The sequence below is a fragment of the Copadichromis virginalis genome, linkage group LG2, assembly GCF_057382275.1.
Source record: "Copadichromis virginalis isolate Kocher_CV1m ecotype Utaka linkage group LG2, C_Virginalis_male_GT1.1, whole genome shotgun sequence".
Classification (NCBI taxonomy): Eukaryota; Metazoa; Chordata; class Actinopteri; order Cichliformes; family Cichlidae; genus Copadichromis; species Copadichromis virginalis.
In genome coordinates this window covers 33,484,852-33,506,487 of record NC_140619.1, presented here as the reverse complement: position 1 = coordinate 33,506,487, position 21,636 = coordinate 33,484,852, and the positions used below count along the sequence as shown (strand labels likewise).

The following is a 21,636-nucleotide window of genomic DNA, read 5'->3' as shown; positions in this document are numbered from 1 at the left end:
TCACCCTTTAACGAACTAGGCAAAGTCTTCAGAGACCAGTGCTAGAAAAATAATATTCAGTAAGGCTTCTGGGTCTGCTAAGAATTTCACTGTGATTAAGAAGCCATTTTTGGAAAGGAAGCGTCTGTGATGGTTCGTTAGAGTAAAAGCATGTGAAAGACTGCCTCCCCCCCCCCTTCTTCCAGCGAGATTCTTTCTCAGGGCTTTTGCTTGTGTGTGTGAAATGTAATCATTCACTAAAACAAAGCCACGCTCTCGGTATTCCCTCTTTTGTTGTGTCAATTCACATAAATGTGCTGCACTGCAGGAAAAAAGATAGCAAATGTATCAAAGGGCACTTGAAAGCATGGTTTTATTATGAAGCTTTCCTTGGTGAGATGCTGATCGTTCTAGCTTCCAGCGTTCACATTCAGTTTGCAGTCTGGCATTTTAACACAACCCCAATCGCCCCCCTCCACCTGCTGGCATTTTCACCAGCTGAATTAATGAATTTCAGCGAGCAACTATAAGAAAAAACTCTGCCAGCCTCAAAAATACAAATGACAAAACATGGTCATATACTATACTGCAAAAAGTAAATCACTGAATTCCGGTGTTCCAATCACTTGCATGGCCACAGGTGTACAAAATCAAAACAGCCAGGCATGCAGACTGTTTCTACAAACATTCGTGAAAGAATGGGTCGCACTCAGGGTCTCAGTGAATTCCAGAGTGGTACTGTGATAGCATGCTGCCAAGTCTTATCATAAAATTTCCTCACTATTAAATATTCCACAGTCAGCTGTTATTGATAATATAACAAAGTGGCACATACTACATAGAGTTTGCCAAATTTCTGCAGAGTCAGTTGCTACAAAGGTCCAAAGTTCATGTAGCCTTCAAATTAGTGAGTTCCATGAAATGGGTTTCCATGACTGAGCAGCCGCTGCACACTCCTAAACCTCATGGAAACCCTTCCAAGAAGAGTCGAAGTTGTCATAGCAGCAAAAGATGGGCATGAGGTTTAGGAGTGGACATCATATTAAACTTGACAGATTAAGAATGGGATGTCACTGAAGGACGATGTAGCGTACGATGGCACCATAGGCTTTGAAAGTTAAAGCTGATGTTTAATTGGCTTGGTAACCTTCAAGATAACAATAACAGGATAATAATAAGATCTTTTATTGTGGTTTATGATAAAACTGAGCTGCCTCACGTTCAGCTAATGAGAAACGCTATGTGCTAGCGCTGACAGCTCATAAAAACAAAGCTATTTATAACGCAGTGAAGTGACCTGGCTGTCTTCAGCTCTATGGAATATTTGGATATCAACAAGAAAGATGAAATGATGCAACACTATGTGGGAAGACCAAAGCAAATAAATGCGCCATCAATCAGTACTTCTTAAAAGTTCTTAACTACTTCTTAATAAAGGAACATTCCCAAGAGGGCGGCACTGTGGCTCATTCTTACATTTATGGAAAACAATGAAGCTCTATTGCATCGAGGAATCAGCTAACATCTGTCCAAAAAAACTACTTTCTTGCTGTTTTTCATCATATAATGAAATTTCTTGACAGTGCATACAGTGATGGACTACAGAGTTTGATGCTAGACTGGATCAGCTAGGGGGATGTTCTATTCTGTGTCAATTGCTTGTTTTCCTATGGAGCTGTGATTTATTGTTTTCACTGTCAAGCAACTCAAGGTGCTGTGGGACTTCTAAAAGGTTGCCTGGCAGCTAAATAGGTCAGACTTTGCTTTTTAAATGTCTTTTCAGACTGATTTGCCCCTGACAAGCAGCCTAAACACTGTTGCTTTAAAACCCTCTGAATTGGAATGCCCCTGATTGAAAGCACACACGGCACCCATCTAAAAAGAGTAATTTCAAAAACTTTTCCAAAAAAGAAAAAAAAAAGTCAAAGTGACAGGTAGAGACAAACTGGGAGACATTTGGAGTTTTGGTTTGCAAACTCTGTTCTCTGAGATTATTAAAGAACAGAATCGTAAATCCCACTGCCAGTGTTACTTCAGGGCCCCGTGGGGGCCAGACGAGTTGTTGCAGGATTATTGTTTGTCTTGTTCTTGGAAACAGTTCTTTATGACTAATGACAGCATTTTGGGTTTTTTTTGTCTCATGCTGCATAATGAAGGTGGAACTCGACATATACCTCCCAGAAGGGCATACATAATGAATACGGATCTAAACATAACAGGTATGTTAAACACAATGTTGGAATTGGAGAGGAATTCAATATTTGGTGCTGCGTCTGATTGTTGGGACTTTCTTTTTAATAATATAGAGTCTTTATAGGATATAAATTGCCCTGAGGCGAGTGTTGCAAATTGGCACCACCTAAATCAAAAGAACTGAACTGCTTTATTTAATTTTACTGTTAATCTATTTAAAATCAAAGTCATGGAGATATTCCAGGGCTACTTTTTGTGCATGCACAGACTGTCTCTCTATTGTTTTTAATTTATTTGACAGATCAGAACAAACGGGGAGTTAGAAGTAGCACTGACATGCAAAAAAGATCAACTATCTACCAGGAATGCTTTAAAATCCCAGTATGCACCATGTGCCACTATTCTATGTGGACGCTTCCTCTTCTCCTCCTCTATAGCTTTCCAACCTCTGCTCCGATTTACCTCCTGTTTCTTCATCTCATCTCTACTTCCGACTGTTTACTTTAAGGAGTGCGTGGTAGCTCGGGGCCTGTCATCAGAGATGCATGCTGGGTAAATATTATTGCAGGCCCTTTAACACGAGGAGGGACGTGTATCCCTGGGGCACCTTGACATGTGATATTTTCAGCTGGGATTTTAGCTGCTTACCTAATATTGTGTCTAGGATCTGAGGAACACACACATACACACACCCACAAACTCTCTGGGGTTTGCTGGCTCCCTGCTTTGTACACACACAATATGACTGCCCAGAATAGTTTACCAATAGAATGACAAACATTGTTAAGTCAACAGTCCAGTGTTTGACTGTCAGCAAAGTTGCTGCCTACAGGAAGGCAAGTATTCATTCAGATTGGGTTTTGTTTAGACATTAACAATATGCTCACTCAAAATAGAGGCTAGTCTTTAGTTAAAACAATAGAGCTGCTAAATGAAGACATATTTAAGCCTGGGTTTATATTGTTGGTGCTCCTCCGTCAGACAGTTTCTTTTGTTCTAGAAAATTACAGTGGAGGCTTCACGCTGTGGGACAGCTCCAAATGTTAAGCCAGAAAGCTGGAATGTGAATGCGTCTGGTCATTGTAAAAACACACTATCATAGCTAAACTGACAACATATCAGTGGAGATGAGAATGTAATAGCTAGAAATATTCACAAAAAATTTAAAAAAAAAACCTGTCATGTTCAAAAGAAGCTGTTCATGGCCTTAGCTGAGGAAATTCCAACTTATAGTTGAAATCAAGCTGCACCGGCACTTCAAAATCAGAAGTTATGAGTGGGACAGCCTGCTCCATAGGACTATAGTGAGTGGCCTGCAGTGTGGAATAATTTTAGACTGTATATAAAAGATGGACACAGCCACCGTGACATCATGTCTGGTTTTGCAGTCTAGAGGATCTTGGTTGTGGGTGTACTGGTGTTTTACTGGTGTTTGAAAACCTGACTTGACAAAGAGCAGATCTGACTTAAAAACCCAGGAAGACACACTCAAGAGCATATCCTGCTTTATTTTCTGTTTCACTCTAACTGGAACTACATTTTTGCAAAATAATAAGGTCGTAGATCAAGAAAGTGGTAGGGCCTTTATTTGCTTACAGTTCTATATAATCAGACGTCTCGTTCCAACTGTCTATGGGAACAACAGTCAGACACAGACAGATAGAGAGAGGCACTGCATGATAAACTGTAAGACCAATCTACATAACATGCAAAAAAGCCACTCATTCTAAATTTAAATCTGTTCTCTGTCCTAAATAACCAAACTGCTTCATACTCTGAGTGCAGCTTTGCTTCTTGTTGACATGAATTCATTACCGAGACAGACAGGCAATTAAAAAAATGCACAAACAGGGCACCGCCTAACAGAAGCAGTCTGGATTAATATGGGTTCTTGTTGTTTTGTGAGCTACAACTTTAATAAATTGTGACCGAGCAGAAATGCAAACTTAATTGAATTTAATGCTTAAAAATGCATAAAAATATTAAAAATATTAAAAATGCATAAAAATAATTAAAAATATTAAAAATGCATAAAAATATTTTTTTGCTTAAGCACAAATGTTTTCAAAAAAGACGTTTTTTAAATGACTAAATGCTTCAATTTAAAATAATATTTTACTATCATAATTTTTTCTATAATAAATAAAAGATATATTAAAGAACAGTAAAGCAAATATCTGTGAAGAATACGAGTCATAAAAAGAAAACGTGCTTTTTCTGTACTTAAATAACACCACTCTGTGCTTGTTTAAAGTGAATGTGTTTCCCATTGAAGAATTACAAAGTGTAACTGGACTGGCATATTGCACTTTTACCCATCTCTCTACGTTGCTGAGGCCTGGGTTGTATTATTGGGTAAAAGCAGTAGTCTGAGGGCACTCACATCTGCAGACACTCATCCCTGCAAAGAGCTATTTGGTGTCTTTTATTCACCCAACACTCTTCCTTTCTCACTCTCAATCTGTCAGGTTTCATCCACTTGCACACGCTCTCTCTGTAGGTTTCTGGCTCCATTTTTTGAAGACAGTCATGTAGAAACCTGGTCACAGTTCAATCTGAGGTAAATGCACAGTTGTGATACTAAAAGGTCACACAAGCACACTTGCTTGTACAGCACTGCGCAAAAGTCTTAAGCAACCCTTCATTTTTTCTTATATGTCGGAAAATGAGAAATAGGTGCGGTGATTTATTGAAACGTGTCCAAACATACATCTAAATTTAGTATATAAGGCAAAATCAGTTTGTACAATTCTAACAAGCTTTAAAGTCAAGATTTGGTATGCCCACCTTTATTCTTCAACAAAGTCTGAACTCTCTTAGGCAAACTGTTATCACTTTTTCAGATGATTTTTAGATGATATTGGATGGATATTGGATGGTGGATCAAAATGTGACGGTGTTTTTCAGTGTTCATAATTACATCAGTTTTGACAAGTTCTCAAACACCACTGACTAAAATACAGAATGAAGCCATGACATATCCTCAACCGTGGTTTACAGATAGCTGTAGACACTTCCTGCCATAATTTCCTCCCGACCTACTACATACATCCGCTTCCGCTTATCTTTTTCAGGGTCGCAGGGGGCGCTGGAGCCTATCCCAGCTTTCATAGGGCGAGAGGCGGGGTACACCCTGGACAGGTCGCCAGTCTGTCACAGGGCCAACACACAGAGACAAACAACCATTCGCACCCACATTCACACCTATGGGCAATTTTGACTGCTCAAATAACCCTTCTCCACTATAATAACCTATCCCCACTAACAGCATGTCTTCGGACTGTGGGAGGAAGCCGGAGTACCCAGGGAGGACCCACGCGAACACGGGGAGAACACAGAAACTCCACACAAAAAGCCCCCGGCCTGATGGTGGAATTGAACACAGGACCTTATTTCTGTGCAACAACAGTGCTAACCATCGTGCCACCATGCCGCCAATTTAAACGAAAGTTTAAAATGTATTTCTTCACCTGTTAACAAACTAAAAATCTCCCACTTTCATCTAAAAATGATAAGACAGAATGACTGAACTGAAAATGAGAAACTGAAAAATTTCACAAAGCCTGGAGCACTTTTGCTCAAGACCCCTTTGAAAAGTTGAAAGAAACTAGAAGAAAAATATGGAGACATGAGGAGTGGCTCAAGACTTCTGCGCAGTACTGTACATGCACATGCCCCTCTTAGCATCATGCTTAATTCATATGTTATTCAAAAAGCTGTGAGTTACTTCACATGTTGGCTGCGAGCATCCCACAGCAAAGTGATACTTCCATATGCTCCAGCGTTAGTGCCACTGTTCACTTTCAGGCACTCGAGGTTTAGCTTTTATTAGACTGACCTCAAAAGCCAGTGAAAGCTCTAGGACATGATTTTAAACGTTGTCTCAATCAAGCCAACCTGAATTTCAAAAGGATGAAAACATTTAAAGATTGAACACTTGAGATGGGTAGTATATATATAAAAAAAAGAAAAGATAGAAATCTCTGTTGCAGAAAATGAGCAGGTGTCTTATTTTACTCCTTTTTAATTGTAAAATGTTGTTGAGTAGCTTCAAGATGCTGGCTTCAGGCGGAAATGTGGACTGGACTACAGAGAGCTGTTGGTAAGATGAAAGATGAAAATTTTTTTAGCTCCTAATGAGATCACATGAAGCAGTTTATATGCTTTTAAACATCTCCCACCGGAGCCACAAAATGATTTATACAGTACGCAAATACTATTTATTTATTTTTACATACTTTTATGCCATAGTAGTGTAGTAAAACTGGTGAAATGCTCCTTTATTATTCCTGGATTCCACCACAATACATCCTAAATTTTCAAGATTCCCGAAAAACAATTTAACATAATAATCCAACTTCTTGAATATCTTTTAATACGAAGAAGACTTTAAAACAAATGTTTAAAGTATTTGGTGCTAATACCTGTAGGGCTGCCCAGTGTTAAGACTGAAAGGTGTATCATCTTTAAAAAAAAAAAAAAAAAAAAGGATAAGCATGACCTCTGAGATTATTTGACAGATGGCATAAAGATTGAAAAATAGACTCCAGACGAGGCGATCATATGCCATAGCCAGGGGTAACAGAGGCCAGCGTGCCAAGAAAGGGGTTAGAGAGGGACACAAAAGCGGAACATGAAAAGTTTGAGGCCACAACAAGCTGTTGCATAACAAAAAAAGACCTTAACAAACGGAAAAAAACAACAAAGGCCATGTCGAATTCCTTCACTTTATTTTAACACGATCAGCTCCCATAAAATGTCTTTTAGAATTTGTGATGGTAATTGGTGTAATATATTAAGCATTTCCTTATGCATTCAGTGCTTTGCATTAAATTGCAATTTGTGTCCTCTGAGGTCAAATAAGACGAGTTTATTCAGTTTATTTGCTTGCGATTAAGTCAACATCTGTGCTTATTAGGAAACTTGTTCACATTTAGTTAGGCTCTCTGAGTCTGTGTACCATATTTGTTAGTTTCAGTTCATAAAATTTAAATTGTTATAATTATTAAAACTATTAATATCTTCGGGAATTCACCTTGTTTTGAGGTTTGAGAGTTGCTGCAATCCCAAATATGATCTGCAGCAATTTAAGGAGTCATGTTGTTGAAAAGGCAGGATTGTGATGCATGACTTTATAGTATCTGGTAGTGCTACATGTCAAAATGCTCTTTGCTTGCAACCCTCTGCCTGAAATATGATGAGCTTAGGTTAAAAGCCCCCAGATCCTCTCATCCTAAAATACTGAGACAGCTAAACCTTCCAATCTAGTCACAGACAAAAAAGAGACTTCAAGTGCAAGTTCTGAGCTCAAAAAGCTTGCTACTTGAGCCCACAGAGCAGCAGTCAGAAGGAAAAAACTCTAATAAGCTTGTCAAAGTGAGATATCTGTGATCGGTTTTGTTGTGACCCATTTTAATCCAAAATCACTATTCGACTTCACCAGAACAGATGAGTGAGGCTCTGTAATCTCAATACCAATTCTTCTGCCAAAAATAAAGTGGGAGAGGAGAGGGAGAATGAGGGACAAAAACATGTGAAGAGGCTGACACAAACACAGGTGTCATAATGAAAACCACAAAACCTCAATCATGGATAAAAATATTAATGTTTTTTGTTATTTTGATGGCTTGTCTAAACCATTACAGCAGAACGAAATGCTGGTTGCCAATCACCGACTCAGAATCTCAACCACTGTTGGCTGTGGGTGGACAAGCTTCTTTCCCCTGATAGCACAGGCTGCCAGAGGAGAGGAAGAATGACAGCGTGGGGGTAGAGGGGGAGAGAGAAAATCATTCAATATTGCACTAAACTACAGCTTTAGCCTATGTAGTGCATTATACTAATGCATATGATATACTTTGTCGTGTGCTATCTTGCACTACGCTGTAGTGGCAAATATGTATGGTAATAGGCAGTGGACAGAGATTTCGTTTATGTGTGGGTGGGTCTGACTGTTTCTTACATGAGAGCTCATGGTGACTTACTATTCTGTTCATACGGTTAAGAGTATACATATATCTATATAATATACATAATGCATTTGACCTCAGTTTATTAGTAAAGCCAGGCATGATTCTCTTTAATGTCAACCATAAAACCAGTATTTACTACATATATCACAACTTTTTATGTAGTCAGTACACTATTGTTTAAATATAGGTATTTTAAAATTATTCACTATGTGTAGTACAGTATAGTTTAGACTGTGATTTTAGCTCACTGGTAGGTGTTTGCTAGGCAACATGATGCATAATGAAAAAATTAGATGTTGTCGCAAAATAAAAATGATTTCCTGAGGTGGTATTTGTGTATGCACATTATATTTGGGTCTTTTTAGTTTATTGGTAGGTTGCTAGGCAACAAGATCACATCATATCTCAATGTCACTGCTGTGAAATAAAAATCCTTGTATGCTTTTATAAGTCGTCGAAAGTGCATAAACTCAAAACTCAACAAGTGGATTGTTTTAGCCTGTTGGTAAGTGGTTGCTAGGCAACACGCTTGATGTTGTAGTTTCTGATATAGATGAGAACCTTCAGGGAGCCTTGCTCAACTCCTGATCATGCAGGAAGAGTTGACAAACAAACAGAGATTTCATGTATTATAAAAAGATTACTGTAAACTGTCAATAGACAATCTCTGACCATATCATGTCAATAAAGCTTTACTGAACTGAAATAAACTGGGAAATTTCCAGATGGCAGTATCTCATACAGTGGAAAAAAGGATATGCTGGTGAGGAGGGTGATAGTGCTTTCTAGAAGCCTGCTAAGACGAATACTTAATACTAAAATATGTTAAATCAGTGACATAAAGTAAAAAAGGTTCAAACCTTAACTATGCCTATATATTCCAAGTGTATCCTGATGACAGTTAATCCTAAAAACCACTCCCGGCATAGGCTGAAATGAGCTGGCATATCAGCTGCATTTTTGCTTCACTGCACTTCGGCTGCAATTTTAGACTGATTTTAAAATTTTATTGAGCACCCCTGGGGCACATCCTAAATTAGCGATATCGCTGAGGTTTTAACTTATTATATGCCACAGCTGAACCTGATGAATATTCCTGCAAAATAGACTGTGGGTGATGTGACTTTGTAGATACAGCCATGACGTCTCTTTTACTGTTTTTAAAAGAGGAATGTTAAGAATGATTCATCTTTGAGTTGAACTAGTGATAAATTATGATGATACCCTGCAATATTCATCATGGTTGTTGTCAAGCAGCACTAACATATTACCTTATCACTTGATATGGGAGCCTCTAGAGGGGACTTAAATTTGACATTCATTGTAGCTTGCAGTGCAACCAAGAAGCCCCACATTACAGAGAGGTTGGTGCTGTAAGACTTCAGCAAAGGAAAAAATAGTCACAGAATCCATCAATAAATCCAGACTGCTGGAGAACACTGAATCAGATCTAGGTGTAAAACTAAACAAGACTGTCAGTACACAGTACAGACTGTCAGTACAGGGCAGGGATAGCTCAGTAGGTAGAGTGGCGGCCCCATGATCGTAAGGTCGGGGGTTCGATTCCCCTGAACAGCTACCCTGAGGTACCCCTGAGCAAGGTACCGTCCCCACACACTGCTCCCCGGGCGCCCAATGGCTGCCCACTGCTTCACTGAGTGAATGGGTTAAATGCAGAGAGGGATTTTCCCCACGGGGACCAATAAAGTACACTTTCTTTCTTCTTTAAAAATTATTATCTGGAATAAATGTTTAGACCACTCACAATAATCACTCAAAATCAGCAGGAACCACACAGAAACAGCTACTTACAAACTACGGATAGTGGTTTATTTTAAAATACAAATAAATAACCTCTGTGGTGTTTGTCACTAGTTTTGTCACTGGACCTGGTGTAGTGTACTGACAAGTAAATGTTAACAATGTCTATTTAGTGTAGGGCTGAACGATATATCGCATTTGCGATAATATCGCGACATGATCAAGTGCAATTTTCTAACCGCAAAGGCTGTGATTATACTCTGGACATGTCCAAATTCATGGGCTGCATCCTCCTGAGGCCGCATTTGTAGACCGATTACGTCACAGCGACGCGCCGAAGGCTGTCCAAATTCGTAGACTCCTCCGAATGTAGCCGACAAATGCGTCCTCCTTTTCCCCGAATTTGAAGGATGGGTCGGGTGTGTCCTTCGTGGCCTACCATATCCCAGAAGTCATAGCGCGGCCCAGCCAAACTCCAGTTTCCAGCAATGGCGGCCGCTACTAAGTTTTAAAATTACTCATACTAATCTTTCTGGGTCACAAAATAAACTTTTAACATATTTTCAGGCGAGAAAGTAGTTGTGTAAACATCAAATATCTGCTCGGTTTATCAAGATATCCCATATTTGCAAAAGTGCTTCGACGTTTTCAGAGGCGTCTGCTACCCACCAGCTCGACAGCTAGCCGGGAGCTCGAGGGTTACTGATGCGGCCGAGAACGGCACAACTCCCGGCACATTATTTTCAGATCACCGCGGACTTTCGCTGCTCGGGTTAAACGTAATATATAAGTCACTTAGACAACCTAAAAATGTTATTGTTGGGCTTTTTTCAGTGTTTTGTTTGTTCGTGAGTAAATCGGTTTGGCTGAGATTAAAGTTATTAGATTAGATAAAATAAAACTTTATTAATCCCCCGGGTGGGTTCCTCCTTGGTTTTCACACAGCTGACTAAACGTCAAACAGAAAACTTATTAAACAGAAGTATGAGACAGTCGAGAATTTACACCAGTGTCTGGTTATATTTTAGATAGCAAGAAGCAGACGGCCGAGTTTATTAAACTCCACCGAGACAGCGGTGACGCTAATCAGAAGGCTAGACCGTCCAATTTCACGCCTTTAAATTTTAAAGGCGTGTTTGTGTGTGTGTTTATACAATTGCTATTATGTTTGCATTTTATGTGTAATGTTACTGACTGCAGAGATCAGTAAGATGTGTGTATTTTTTATTTATTAGTTTTATTTATTTAATATTATTTTTTAATTGAATGACAGTCTAGTAGTTCACAGATGTCGAAAAACTGAGTGTGGTAAAGCCACAGATTTTGTTTATGTATATTTCTGCAATCTGCACATTGTACTGACTTTCATTTTAATGTTTACACCAGGGTTCCTTGTCAGCACTTTATGCTCAGATGTTTGTAAGCTAAAAATAAACTATTGTGTATGTTCAAATATACTGTTGTGATTGAAGAAGTTAAATAAAAATGTCAGTCATCAATTCATGCATCACCTCATGTCATCATAACAGAGGTCTGTCTTCCAGGAAAGAACAGTTTAAAATTAATGTAATATAGTATTGGCCATACTATATGATGTATTGCTTGTCTTTGTTTAATAATACAGAAGACAAAGACCTTAAAAAATAATCGCATATCGCATCGCAATCGCAATATTGGGGCAAAAAATCGCAATTAGATTATTTTCCATAATCGTTCAGCCCTAATTTAGTGGCATAGACTTGATCCAGTGTGGTCAGTAAACAACACATTCTGTTGTGGCCATGCATTGTTAAAATGTGGTCACAATTTAATTATGTTCCCATGCAATTCTAACCAGTGACCACATCATAATGTTTGGCAAGGCAATATTTTTCCCCCATGTCCCAAAGGAGTTAAGCATTTTTAAGACTATTCTATCTCTTCAAGTTGACTCTAACCTTACATGCCCCAAAGAGTATCAGTGGTTTTATGAAGTTTATTTGCTCACATTTAGCTAACCTTAAAAACTGCATTTTTTTTACTAGCTTGTACTGTTACAGGGAAAAAGAAGCATGTTAAAGCAATGGAAAATAGTTCAAGTCTGAGGCGAGCTTTGACAGCAGCAATCTCTACCTCAGGGAGAAAACAGGAGAAAAGAAACAAAAGAGAAACAACGAAGAATCTGAAGGACGACAATTAAACAGTCTTGTAAAAACAGTGGAAATTTCTCCAAGCAGGAAAAACAACTGCTGTGTACGCGGTAAGAACAAAACGAGTACATTTATAGAAGAAGGGAGGATGCCATATCAGTTCTGCGACAGACTGGCGACAGAGGTGCTGGTGCTCAGAGTACTACAGGTTTAATCCCTGTAACATTTGCAGTGGTAAAAATAAGTTGTACTGTTGCACAACTCACTGTAATCTGACAGGTGTGTAGGAGAGGAAAAACGTGGAAAAGCTCTCTCGTGCACAGTTTATTTAATTCAGCTACTTGTACACCTTAATGTGTGTCAAAGCACAGAATACTTGTCAAGGGTCTTGCTACCAAAAGTACTGTATGTACATACTTCAAAAAGTAAGTATGCACATACTTGTAACTTAAATACACACTTTTTGGTGGGGAGAGGGTGATAACAGTAAACCTACGCTGACAAAAAGTGGCTAAAATGTGATAAGTAAACATTACAATTCTATCTTCTATGTACGAACCATTCAGGATGTGAACTCTATAAGCTAAAATAAGTGTGTGAGGATTCCTTACCCATATCCCAGTATACTTTTAATCTTACCATCACACTATTTGTGGTGTTATTACTAGAGCATTATCCATGTAGGATACTTTTTGTGTCATTTTGCAGAATTTGTAGTGGTATTGTGCTGATGGACGATGTAGTCAGAGATTAATTTTAGATCTTACGATAATCATCATAGCGTATGTATATATGAAGTCTGTATGTACAGCCAACAAGTCGCTACTGACCAAGGAAGGTATGAAGCATTTTCCAGGCTCCTTCTATTCCGAGCACAATTAAGCTAGGTGACTCATATACATGTACACGTACAGTCATAAAGCCATAATTTTCCATTTTTACAGTGTTTACAATTTCTTGAAATTGATGGCGTCAACACACCAAAAGGTAACGATATTACCAACATGTTGTATTGTTGATATAATATGGTTTTCTGAGGTCTGCAAACCATTAAATTCTGTCTATATTTACATTTTGCACAGTACCAACTTTTTTGAAATTGCACTTGTAAGAATATCGTAATATCAAATGTCTACTCAAGAAATGTCCAAACACATTTTTGACATAAATACTTTTTGTTGAAAAATTGTCAACTTTTTGATTCTCCACATCAGAGAATGATGAAAGCCTACCTTCTGGAAATATGCCTTTAAATTTTTTTACATTATACTTTTTGTTTTTTCTTTAACTGTTCATACATTTAGACTAAAATTATTCAGTGAAGATTGCATGGCCTACAGTGAATTGCTTTGAGTGTGAGTGAGTGATTGTGACAGAAATACATTAGGCACTGCTGGCACTCTTGCTGCTTTCTCCTTTCATGTATGCATATACAATGTAATAATCTAAACTAGCTCTGAATCAGCAGCAAATCTGCCACTCACTTGTAAAGACAATCCTTTGGGAAAAACACTCAGTCGTGACAACATTATGTTGCACATATGATACAGAGAGAGATGCAAACTTTTAGCTGTATTAAATATCCAAACCCAAATAACACGGCTTGTAAATATTCATGAAAAGGCTGGCAGAAGTGTAACATGTGCCTTCACTTACTGTTGGTTTTGAGGCGGGCTGGCTCACTGTTGCGACTTCCTGCTTGGTTGATAGCCTTGACGAAGAAGATATAACGGGTGCCACTCTGCAAGCCGTGCACCGTGTAGTGGTTCTGCTTGATGTTAGGTACGATCATCCAGCTGTCTGCAGAGTTGTACAAGCCTGGCAGAGCCACAGAGACACACACAAGTACACACAGCATTAGTAACAAGGTTATGTTGCCGCTTTTAAGGTAAGCAGAGTTAGTGTGTCCTGCTAAGAACCTTTTTTTTCCAGTGATGTTCAAAAGAGTAAAATCTGTTCTCAATTCCGACCAGAGGAGGGTTATTTTTCCTCAAAGCCCCCAAGTGAGTCATCCCCACCCAAATAAGGAGCTCAGAGACCACACGGCTCTCCATGTTATGCAACATTTATGTCTACATACTAATCCATCCCATTACAGTACTTTTACATCAGGTTTAGCATGACAAACTCCCCTGAGGCAATATTGTGCGTTCACTAAGCTAAAACTATAAGCCATTACGAACAAGGTACTCTCAATATAAATCTCTGAAGTAAGCGCCTCAAGGCAAAAGACTGTCATTGCCTTTAATGTTCAAATGTATGGAAACACAGGCAGTAACAGCACGACCCTATTTGGTGGGCACTTTGATTTAAAGCAGCTTGCAGTATAGAGTTGGTAATGCCAGGTAAGCTGTGCAGTCAACTGCTTCTAAACACAGTCTTCTCAGTCTCTGAGATGTAGCCGACTGTGAAAGATAAAAAAAGGAAATGTCGGCTGTGAGCTAAAGAGTTGATCGCCCACAATGGGGAGCTCCTTTGGCTTTACTCTAGCGTGAAATAACTGGATTGATTTAACACATTAAAATCACTGTTATCGCACAATTACCTGACCTACCACTCTCGTGGTAATCAAGGTATGTTTCCTGATTTCAAAGATGAAATAGGCAACTTTGAACACAAGGTGAGATTTATGCAGCTGCTTTGGAGGATTTTAGGGGAGGATTGCTGATTTATGCAAAATGGATATTGCAAAACATGCCAAGTTTGGAGCTGCTGTGCTTACGCTTTATGCATGAACATTGCGTGACATGTTATATTGCGTACCTTTTCCAAAGGCTATCATACAGGACGTGGAAAAAACAGAAACCCAAAAACTGATCACTCTTTCATGGTCTTGTGAACAACACGAGTGTATTAATAACGGCGATAGCTAAAATGAAATGAATGAACTGACAGCATGAATAATAAAACCAAGATGTGCCAACTGGAGACTATACAGAAATTCTATTTTATGGGCAAACATTTTAGAGGCAGTTTATACAAAGAACTGTGAAATTACGAACACATCCAAAAAACAACGACAAAAAACCCCCAAAAGCCATTGCCAAAACCAACAAAGCATCTTGTTTAGTAGAACCACAGCTGAGCCTAACATTTGTAGAGTTGAAAGTAGAATAACCACCCTTTTCATTGTCTCATCCTTCCTCCCAAAGCAAAATTACAAGGAAATAAAAAACACGGAAAGGGAGAGAGTTCTCTGGGCCATGCTTACCTTGTCCCATCTGGTGAGGATGCATTGTGAATTATTGAGTAAGATGGAAACAGCATGCATAAGTAATGGCTGAGAGTCTGATTGTAAATATAAATACTTCACAGGACGCAAATAAGGCCTTTAAAAGTGAGGTGCCTTTAAGAATGAATGAGGGGAGAGGACTCTTAAGGCTGGAGTGGGAGTTGGGGCTACATTTTTTACACAAGCTTTTCTAAGACAAAGAAAGCACAAGCGACACGTCTTCCTTTAATATGACAGAACCTAATTTACACCTTTACACCAGGTACACGATCCATTTTACATGCAAATGTGTTTTATTTCATCCTAGATTTGCAAATATGCATGCACTGTTAACAATGAAATCCTATTGCTGTTTCACTCGAAAAAAAAGAAAAGAAAATCAAGACTGTTGTTCTGCTGTGACAGCTGTCCCTTGTTGTCATAAAATTTATGCCACCCACCTGTCGTTTTGGCTGCATCCTGCAGAAATTAGGTAGACTACAGTGTTACGTGGGCTTTCAGAAAGAGATACATGGGACAGATGAGAGAGAAGGACTTCACGCTGCTTTTCATTTTTAAAGCTTTTGATCTCTATAGCACCTCTCCATTTTTGCTAAATAAAATTAGGTCAGTGCGCAGCAATATGCTATTGCTACTTTTGCCAATGAAAGGAGCTTCTTGACACTAGCTTTGGAAAGCACCGTGGCTACAAAGTATGGTGGCGGTGTATGTGAATGAGCCATTTGGGAAAGAGAAAGCGAGGGACTACAGAGAGGAAGTAGATCAGCTTGCGTTGTGCATCCAGACATCAAGAGCTTGTGTATGTATATGTACAGTATGTCTGTGCATCTGTTTGTGTCGCCATTTTCTCAGAAGCAGGCAGACGAGAAGGGAAGAGCAACATGAAATATCTGGGGAACGGAATAGGGTTTGTCTTTGATGATGCAATATAAAGTTAATGGTGACAGCGTGTGTCTCACTGTGTCCTTGCATGGGTATGTCTTAGTCCTCTGTTCATTTCTTATAAAACAGCCCTATACGTGTGTGTATGTGCGTGTGTGCTCATCTTACTTTACTTGTACAGGTTAATATTGTCTGACTGGCCTTCAACAGTGACTGAAATCTCATCGCCATTTACTCTTAATGTATTATATCGCTTCTAAGACTGATCTGGTGTGGATCAATCTCAGAACTGTTCCCTATTGAGATGCACAAAGCGCAATTTTTTACCCCTGCACTTTGGGCTTCCCTTGCGCCCACTGTGAATCTGCTTCTCACCTGTGATAATCATTTTAATATTTCACCACAGGCAATGTTTACGAGCACACATGAATAACAGGTGGCGGAGGGAGACAGCAGGCAGATATTGCTAGCGCGATTACCAGGCAGGCCTCCCAGAAACACAGTACAAACCGGCGACAGGAACGGGGAAAGTGGCTGATGTCATGCGGAGATGGAAGCAGAGGGAAAGAAGGAAATTACTACTCCCAAACAAAGCGGATGCTGCATTTCTTTTTAGGCAAGTGTAATTGTGGTAGATATTATTCATATCGCAAAGAAAGTGTATTAGGAAATACAGCTACTTGTTTTTGTACTCATAATTAGTTATTAATACCACTCTCCTGTACACACAGATGATAGAGCCAAGGTGTAAAAGGCTTTGCATAAAGACTAGAAAAAACTAAGCTGGCTCTATCCTAAGGTACTAACTACCTATTTTCTAAGAAGACAGATATTTATTTACACTATTAAAAAGCAAAGCAGCATTATGTGGAATATGAGGACCCACCCCAACAGGTCGCGGCAGATGGCCACCCCTCCATGAGCCTGGTTCTGCCGGACGTTTCTACCTGTTAAAAGGGAGTTTTTCATACTATTATTGGATTTTTCTCTGTATGTATTATTGTAGGGTCTAATATATATAGCACCTTGAGGTGACTGTTGTTGTGATTTGGCGCTATATAAATAAAACTGAATTGAATTATACTAAATGTATATCTGTAAAAAGATCATTTATGGCAAATCTATTATGACCTTTTATGCTGTTTTACCCATGTTCTGTAGCCCTGAACCTTTCCTGACACTGCCCAAGCTGTACATAAGAACCGGTAATTAAATGTTTTTACGTGCGTCTGTGAGAATAAAGCAAGTAACTGTTCTGTGATTTCACAGCATGCCAAAGAGTGTTGCGTGTTCTGCCTCTGGCATGCACGGCGTCACTTGAAGCATTAAGAGTTGCTGATGGGTGCTATATGTGAGAACAGGCAACGGCAATGTCCCGACTTGATTCTCTCAATATTTTCCAAGGTGTTATGACATTAGAAGGTTGTAGTATATAATGAAAAAGGATAAAATAAAATAGTGTACAACTAAGTGTGTTTAAGAGCCTCAACAGAAATGCACAGACAAGCCTCAAAATGATAATGCAGACTTTCACAGTCAAATCTGGTTGAAAATCAAGATGGAAAAACAAATATTTATGAGGAAGTAAATGTGTAACTGGATAATCCATGATGCCAGTTGGCAGATGGCACCCGCATTCGTCAACAGCACTAGACACAACAACTTTCAGAGGGCCACAGGTAGCAGCCACACACAAGATGGTATTTGGTTTCACTTGCTGATTCTATTTTCTGCCGCTTTGCTTGGATGATCCTGCAAAGGCAGGGTTCACAAGGCACCACAACCCCACTTCTCCTCCTCATGGGAAGGCCAAGTCTGAAGATGTGGCCAGGCGAGAAAAAGGAGAGAGACAGGATGGCACTCAAGTGGGAGCATTTAGCCACTTGGAAAGTTAGAGAAAAATACTATGGTAAAAACTCAAGTGGCAAACTGGGCTAAATGAATTTCTCCATTTCTCAGTTTCTCCTACGAATCTCTAAGGACTCTGTGGCAGCACACGGCTGAATATCTGAGTCACTCAGTCTATCATAGCTGAAATGTATCCTGATGTTTCAAATGGCTAGAGCACTTAAGTTGCATGGTTAGATGGAGAAATGTCAGGCCACATAGAGGAGAAGAGAGAAGAGGAGATGAAAAGATTAAAGAGGCACAGGTGTTTGTGTGTGTATTTGTGTGCGTATGTGCTTGAATGTGCACGATTATGTACATTAATCACATCCTTCTCATATCAGTAAGTGGTTTTCACCTCCCCTATGTACCCATTATCCACTCTGATTTTCACCAGTCCATCCGTTTGTTTTCTCCTTGGCAGTGGCCTTTCTTTCACTTCATTTACGTCGCGATAGCCATTCGGTTATAATGCTGATTAGAAAACAAAAGCTAGATGGAGACAAATGCATAAAATCCCATTTAGGAATATTATGTTTGTGTCATTCTACGGTATAATATATATATTTCTGCATTTAAATGTCAAAAAACTGAATACTGCTCACTTGAATACTAACATGTTTTAAATAACATTCAAACCCCCTTAAAATACACATTTATATTTAATGTAATGGTGCCTCAAATTTTAGTCATTTGCTAGTAGCATTATAACAAGTCAGTCACAGAGCTAATGATTAGAAACTAATTAGAAAATAAAACAATAAGCATAATTTCTGCCTGTGTCCCAATATGTAGATTTTTACTGGCAATAGTGTCATAATTTATCACTGCATCATTTTACTGCCATGCTGTCTTTTGCTATAAAGACATTTGAATATGTGCACTTAAATTGCCCAATAATGTTATGAAGGGAAAGACCGTGTTTAAGTGTAAAAACCTGAAAAGGACGACAGCCTGTTTGACTTTAAAGGATTCAAAAAGATTCAGAAGAAGAAGAAGAAAAAGAAGACCTGTGCTCTGAGTCCTGGTTCCTAAATGAGAGAAGTGACCCAGAAGTAGCTGTGTGGTGACCAAATGAAACAAATACTAAGAAAAGTAGCTTCATTGCTTCCTTTATTACCTCCTTTAGCAGAGGATGCACTGGATCATCTTTAATTGAAGGAGAGGAAACGATGCATCATCTCAATGTTCATGAACACACTTATCAAAATTGAGAAAGTGGTGCAGATCAGCTAAATGTTAAAAGTAAGTACATGTTCTATTGCATACCATAACCTACTGATGTACTTTGAGTTTTTAAAAACATCCTTTTAAATGCACTGGTGAACTATGACTGTGTCGCTGCTGTAATAAAAATCTGCTGCTTGTCAAAAAGTCGTATGAAGTCTTGCATGTTCTTGCATGAAGAATGCACGCTCTCAAGATAATGAGCTTGATCAAAATGTGTTTAATTTTCTTTAAAACTCAGTTTGCATTGGTAACGTCCATTGCTGTATTGCTGGGATTGTGATGGATGGATGAAGGGAATTTTATTTGGGTCCTTTCCAAGGAGCTGGAAAGGAGTTGCGCTCCTCAGCAGGAAAATAAATTTTATTCCACTTTATTGGCTAAGCAGGTCAAATTAGTGTGATTGCAGGGTGATCTACTAATAGCGTGCTACTTACAAAGATGCAGCCAGTTCATTTTGATAATAACTACCATTCTGCCAAGAGCAGCGCAACTTAGCGGCTCAAAAACCAGCAGTCCTGATGAGGAAGCATGTAATCTGCTAACCTAAATAATACAGTCTGAGCACGGGTCTTAAGTATGCGTTTCTCACTGATAACGGCACGGCAATTCAGATTACTGAGAGGAGGCAAAAGGAGAATCAATATGTTTTTGATACAAGGGTTAATTCTTCTGATAGAAATTGATGTTGCCTGTTTGTGGTGCTGCAGGTTGAGAGTCAGCTGGAGACGTGAGTTGTTATAAAGTATTCCAGTGTATAGACCTGAAATCTGTGCGTAACAGCGTGTAATCTGTGTGATGTGTAGAAGAAGACCAAATATTATCTGTCATCAGATCCAGAGCCCTCCATTTGTTAATGAAGATAGTGTTAAAGTACCATATACAGAAATGTGTGCATTGCTTTTTTTTGGTACCTTTATTATTCAGGAGCAGAATTATTTAGGGCTTGGCTCTAAACATTCAGGGTGAGGACCGGCCGTAAAAGTCCAGCCTTTGTAATAAAGATGTTTTTCATTAGTTTTTCTCGCCTATTTGGCCATCTTCTCAACATTGTTACTGCAAGTGCGGCCCGATACTCTGTGCACCACATTTTAAATCCTCACCAATTCTCCTACACACCTGTCATTGAGCCTTTACTTGATCTCATGATGTTTTTAGATGAGGTCAAGAAAAAGCTGCCAGGAAAAGAAGGTAATATTTCAGATTTTAATACTAGAATTAGGAGCCTGCTGAGTCAGCCACGTGACGGTGATAGTGGATTGAAATTTGCTCTGAAAACTAAGCATTTGCTCTTATAAACTGCAGTATGATCTCTGTTCTATTATAAAACACCTCTAGTAATTGCAATTCATATCTAACGGGAAAAGCACTGAAAGCAAAACACTTTCATCATGGTCGTGTTTAGTTAGATTAAATCTGTTTGATTCTTGCCGACTTTGATCTGCTAGCAGAATAAATGTTTGGGAAATATCACAAGTACATTGTACTGTTACAGCCCTGAAATAAAAAATATGGTACTCATACAGGGATTGGGGTACTGAGGATTAATGGGGAAGGTTAAAACTGTGAAGCTATGATCTTCAGTTTTTGTGTCTGCTGAGTTTTCACACTGCTTAAAAAATATGTGATTCTCTCTCAGGCATCCCCTTGTGTTACAGTATGCACTGTATGGCCTATTTTATAATGAGTACTCTTGATAACTCAGCTCCATCTCTCTAAAAATACAAGTATGGAAAACAAAAAAGACAAAAAAAAAAATCCAGGTTATCCAACACAGCTGGTATAAAATATTGAACATATCAAAATAAGACTAAGTAATGCTGAAATGATTGCAGTGCTTTGTTTCTTGAACCCGAAGAGAGGTCAGTGAAAATGGTTTGCTTAGTGCTTCTGTGTAGATAGATGTACATTTTATATATATTTTATGATAAAAACTAGACGATTCTTATAATACCACAACAGCAGCAGGGTCACACAATTCCAGGCTACAAACACGGGCTGTAATTGAGGATGCAACTAAATGGAGAAGAAATTAGAGCTGGTGGCTAGGCAACAGCAAAAGGAAGGAAGTGCAACAGAATGAACAGCCTGAGCAGAAGCAGTCTGTGAAAGTATCGTGCAGTCAGTGGTCCATAGAACTGCAGTCGAAGAGAAGTTGTCAAAGTCAAGTGAAGTGCATCATGCACAGTGCATGAAAAGAAACGCATAAACAATGGGAGGGCTATGTGACAGCCAGTGGCACCAGATTCATTTCAGATGTGGGGGACTAGTAAAAAGTCAGCCAATAAAATTGATTTAAAACTATTGCAGCATGTCAGCTGTCCCCTCTCATCCGAAAAATGGTTGGGGGAGAAAGTAACTGTGGATGGTTCTA

The 21,636-nt window shown here is 39.0% G+C and overlaps 1 protein-coding gene across 6 annotated transcripts in view; it reads right to left on the bottom strand.

Annotated features, from left to right (window-relative positions):
* The window catches only part of mid2 (midline 2), a 163,719-nt gene that overhangs the window by 9,376 nt on the left and 132,707 nt on the right, over window positions 1-21,636 (bottom strand). For all 6 annotated transcript variants that reach the window (XM_085430969.1, XM_085430977.1, XM_085430961.1 and 3 more), the window contains one exon: window positions 13,691-13,852. In XM_085430969.1, coding sequence (XP_085287095.1) covers window positions 13,691-13,852 — 162 coding nt within the window. The remainder of the gene's footprint in view (window positions 1-13,690; window positions 13,853-21,636) is intronic.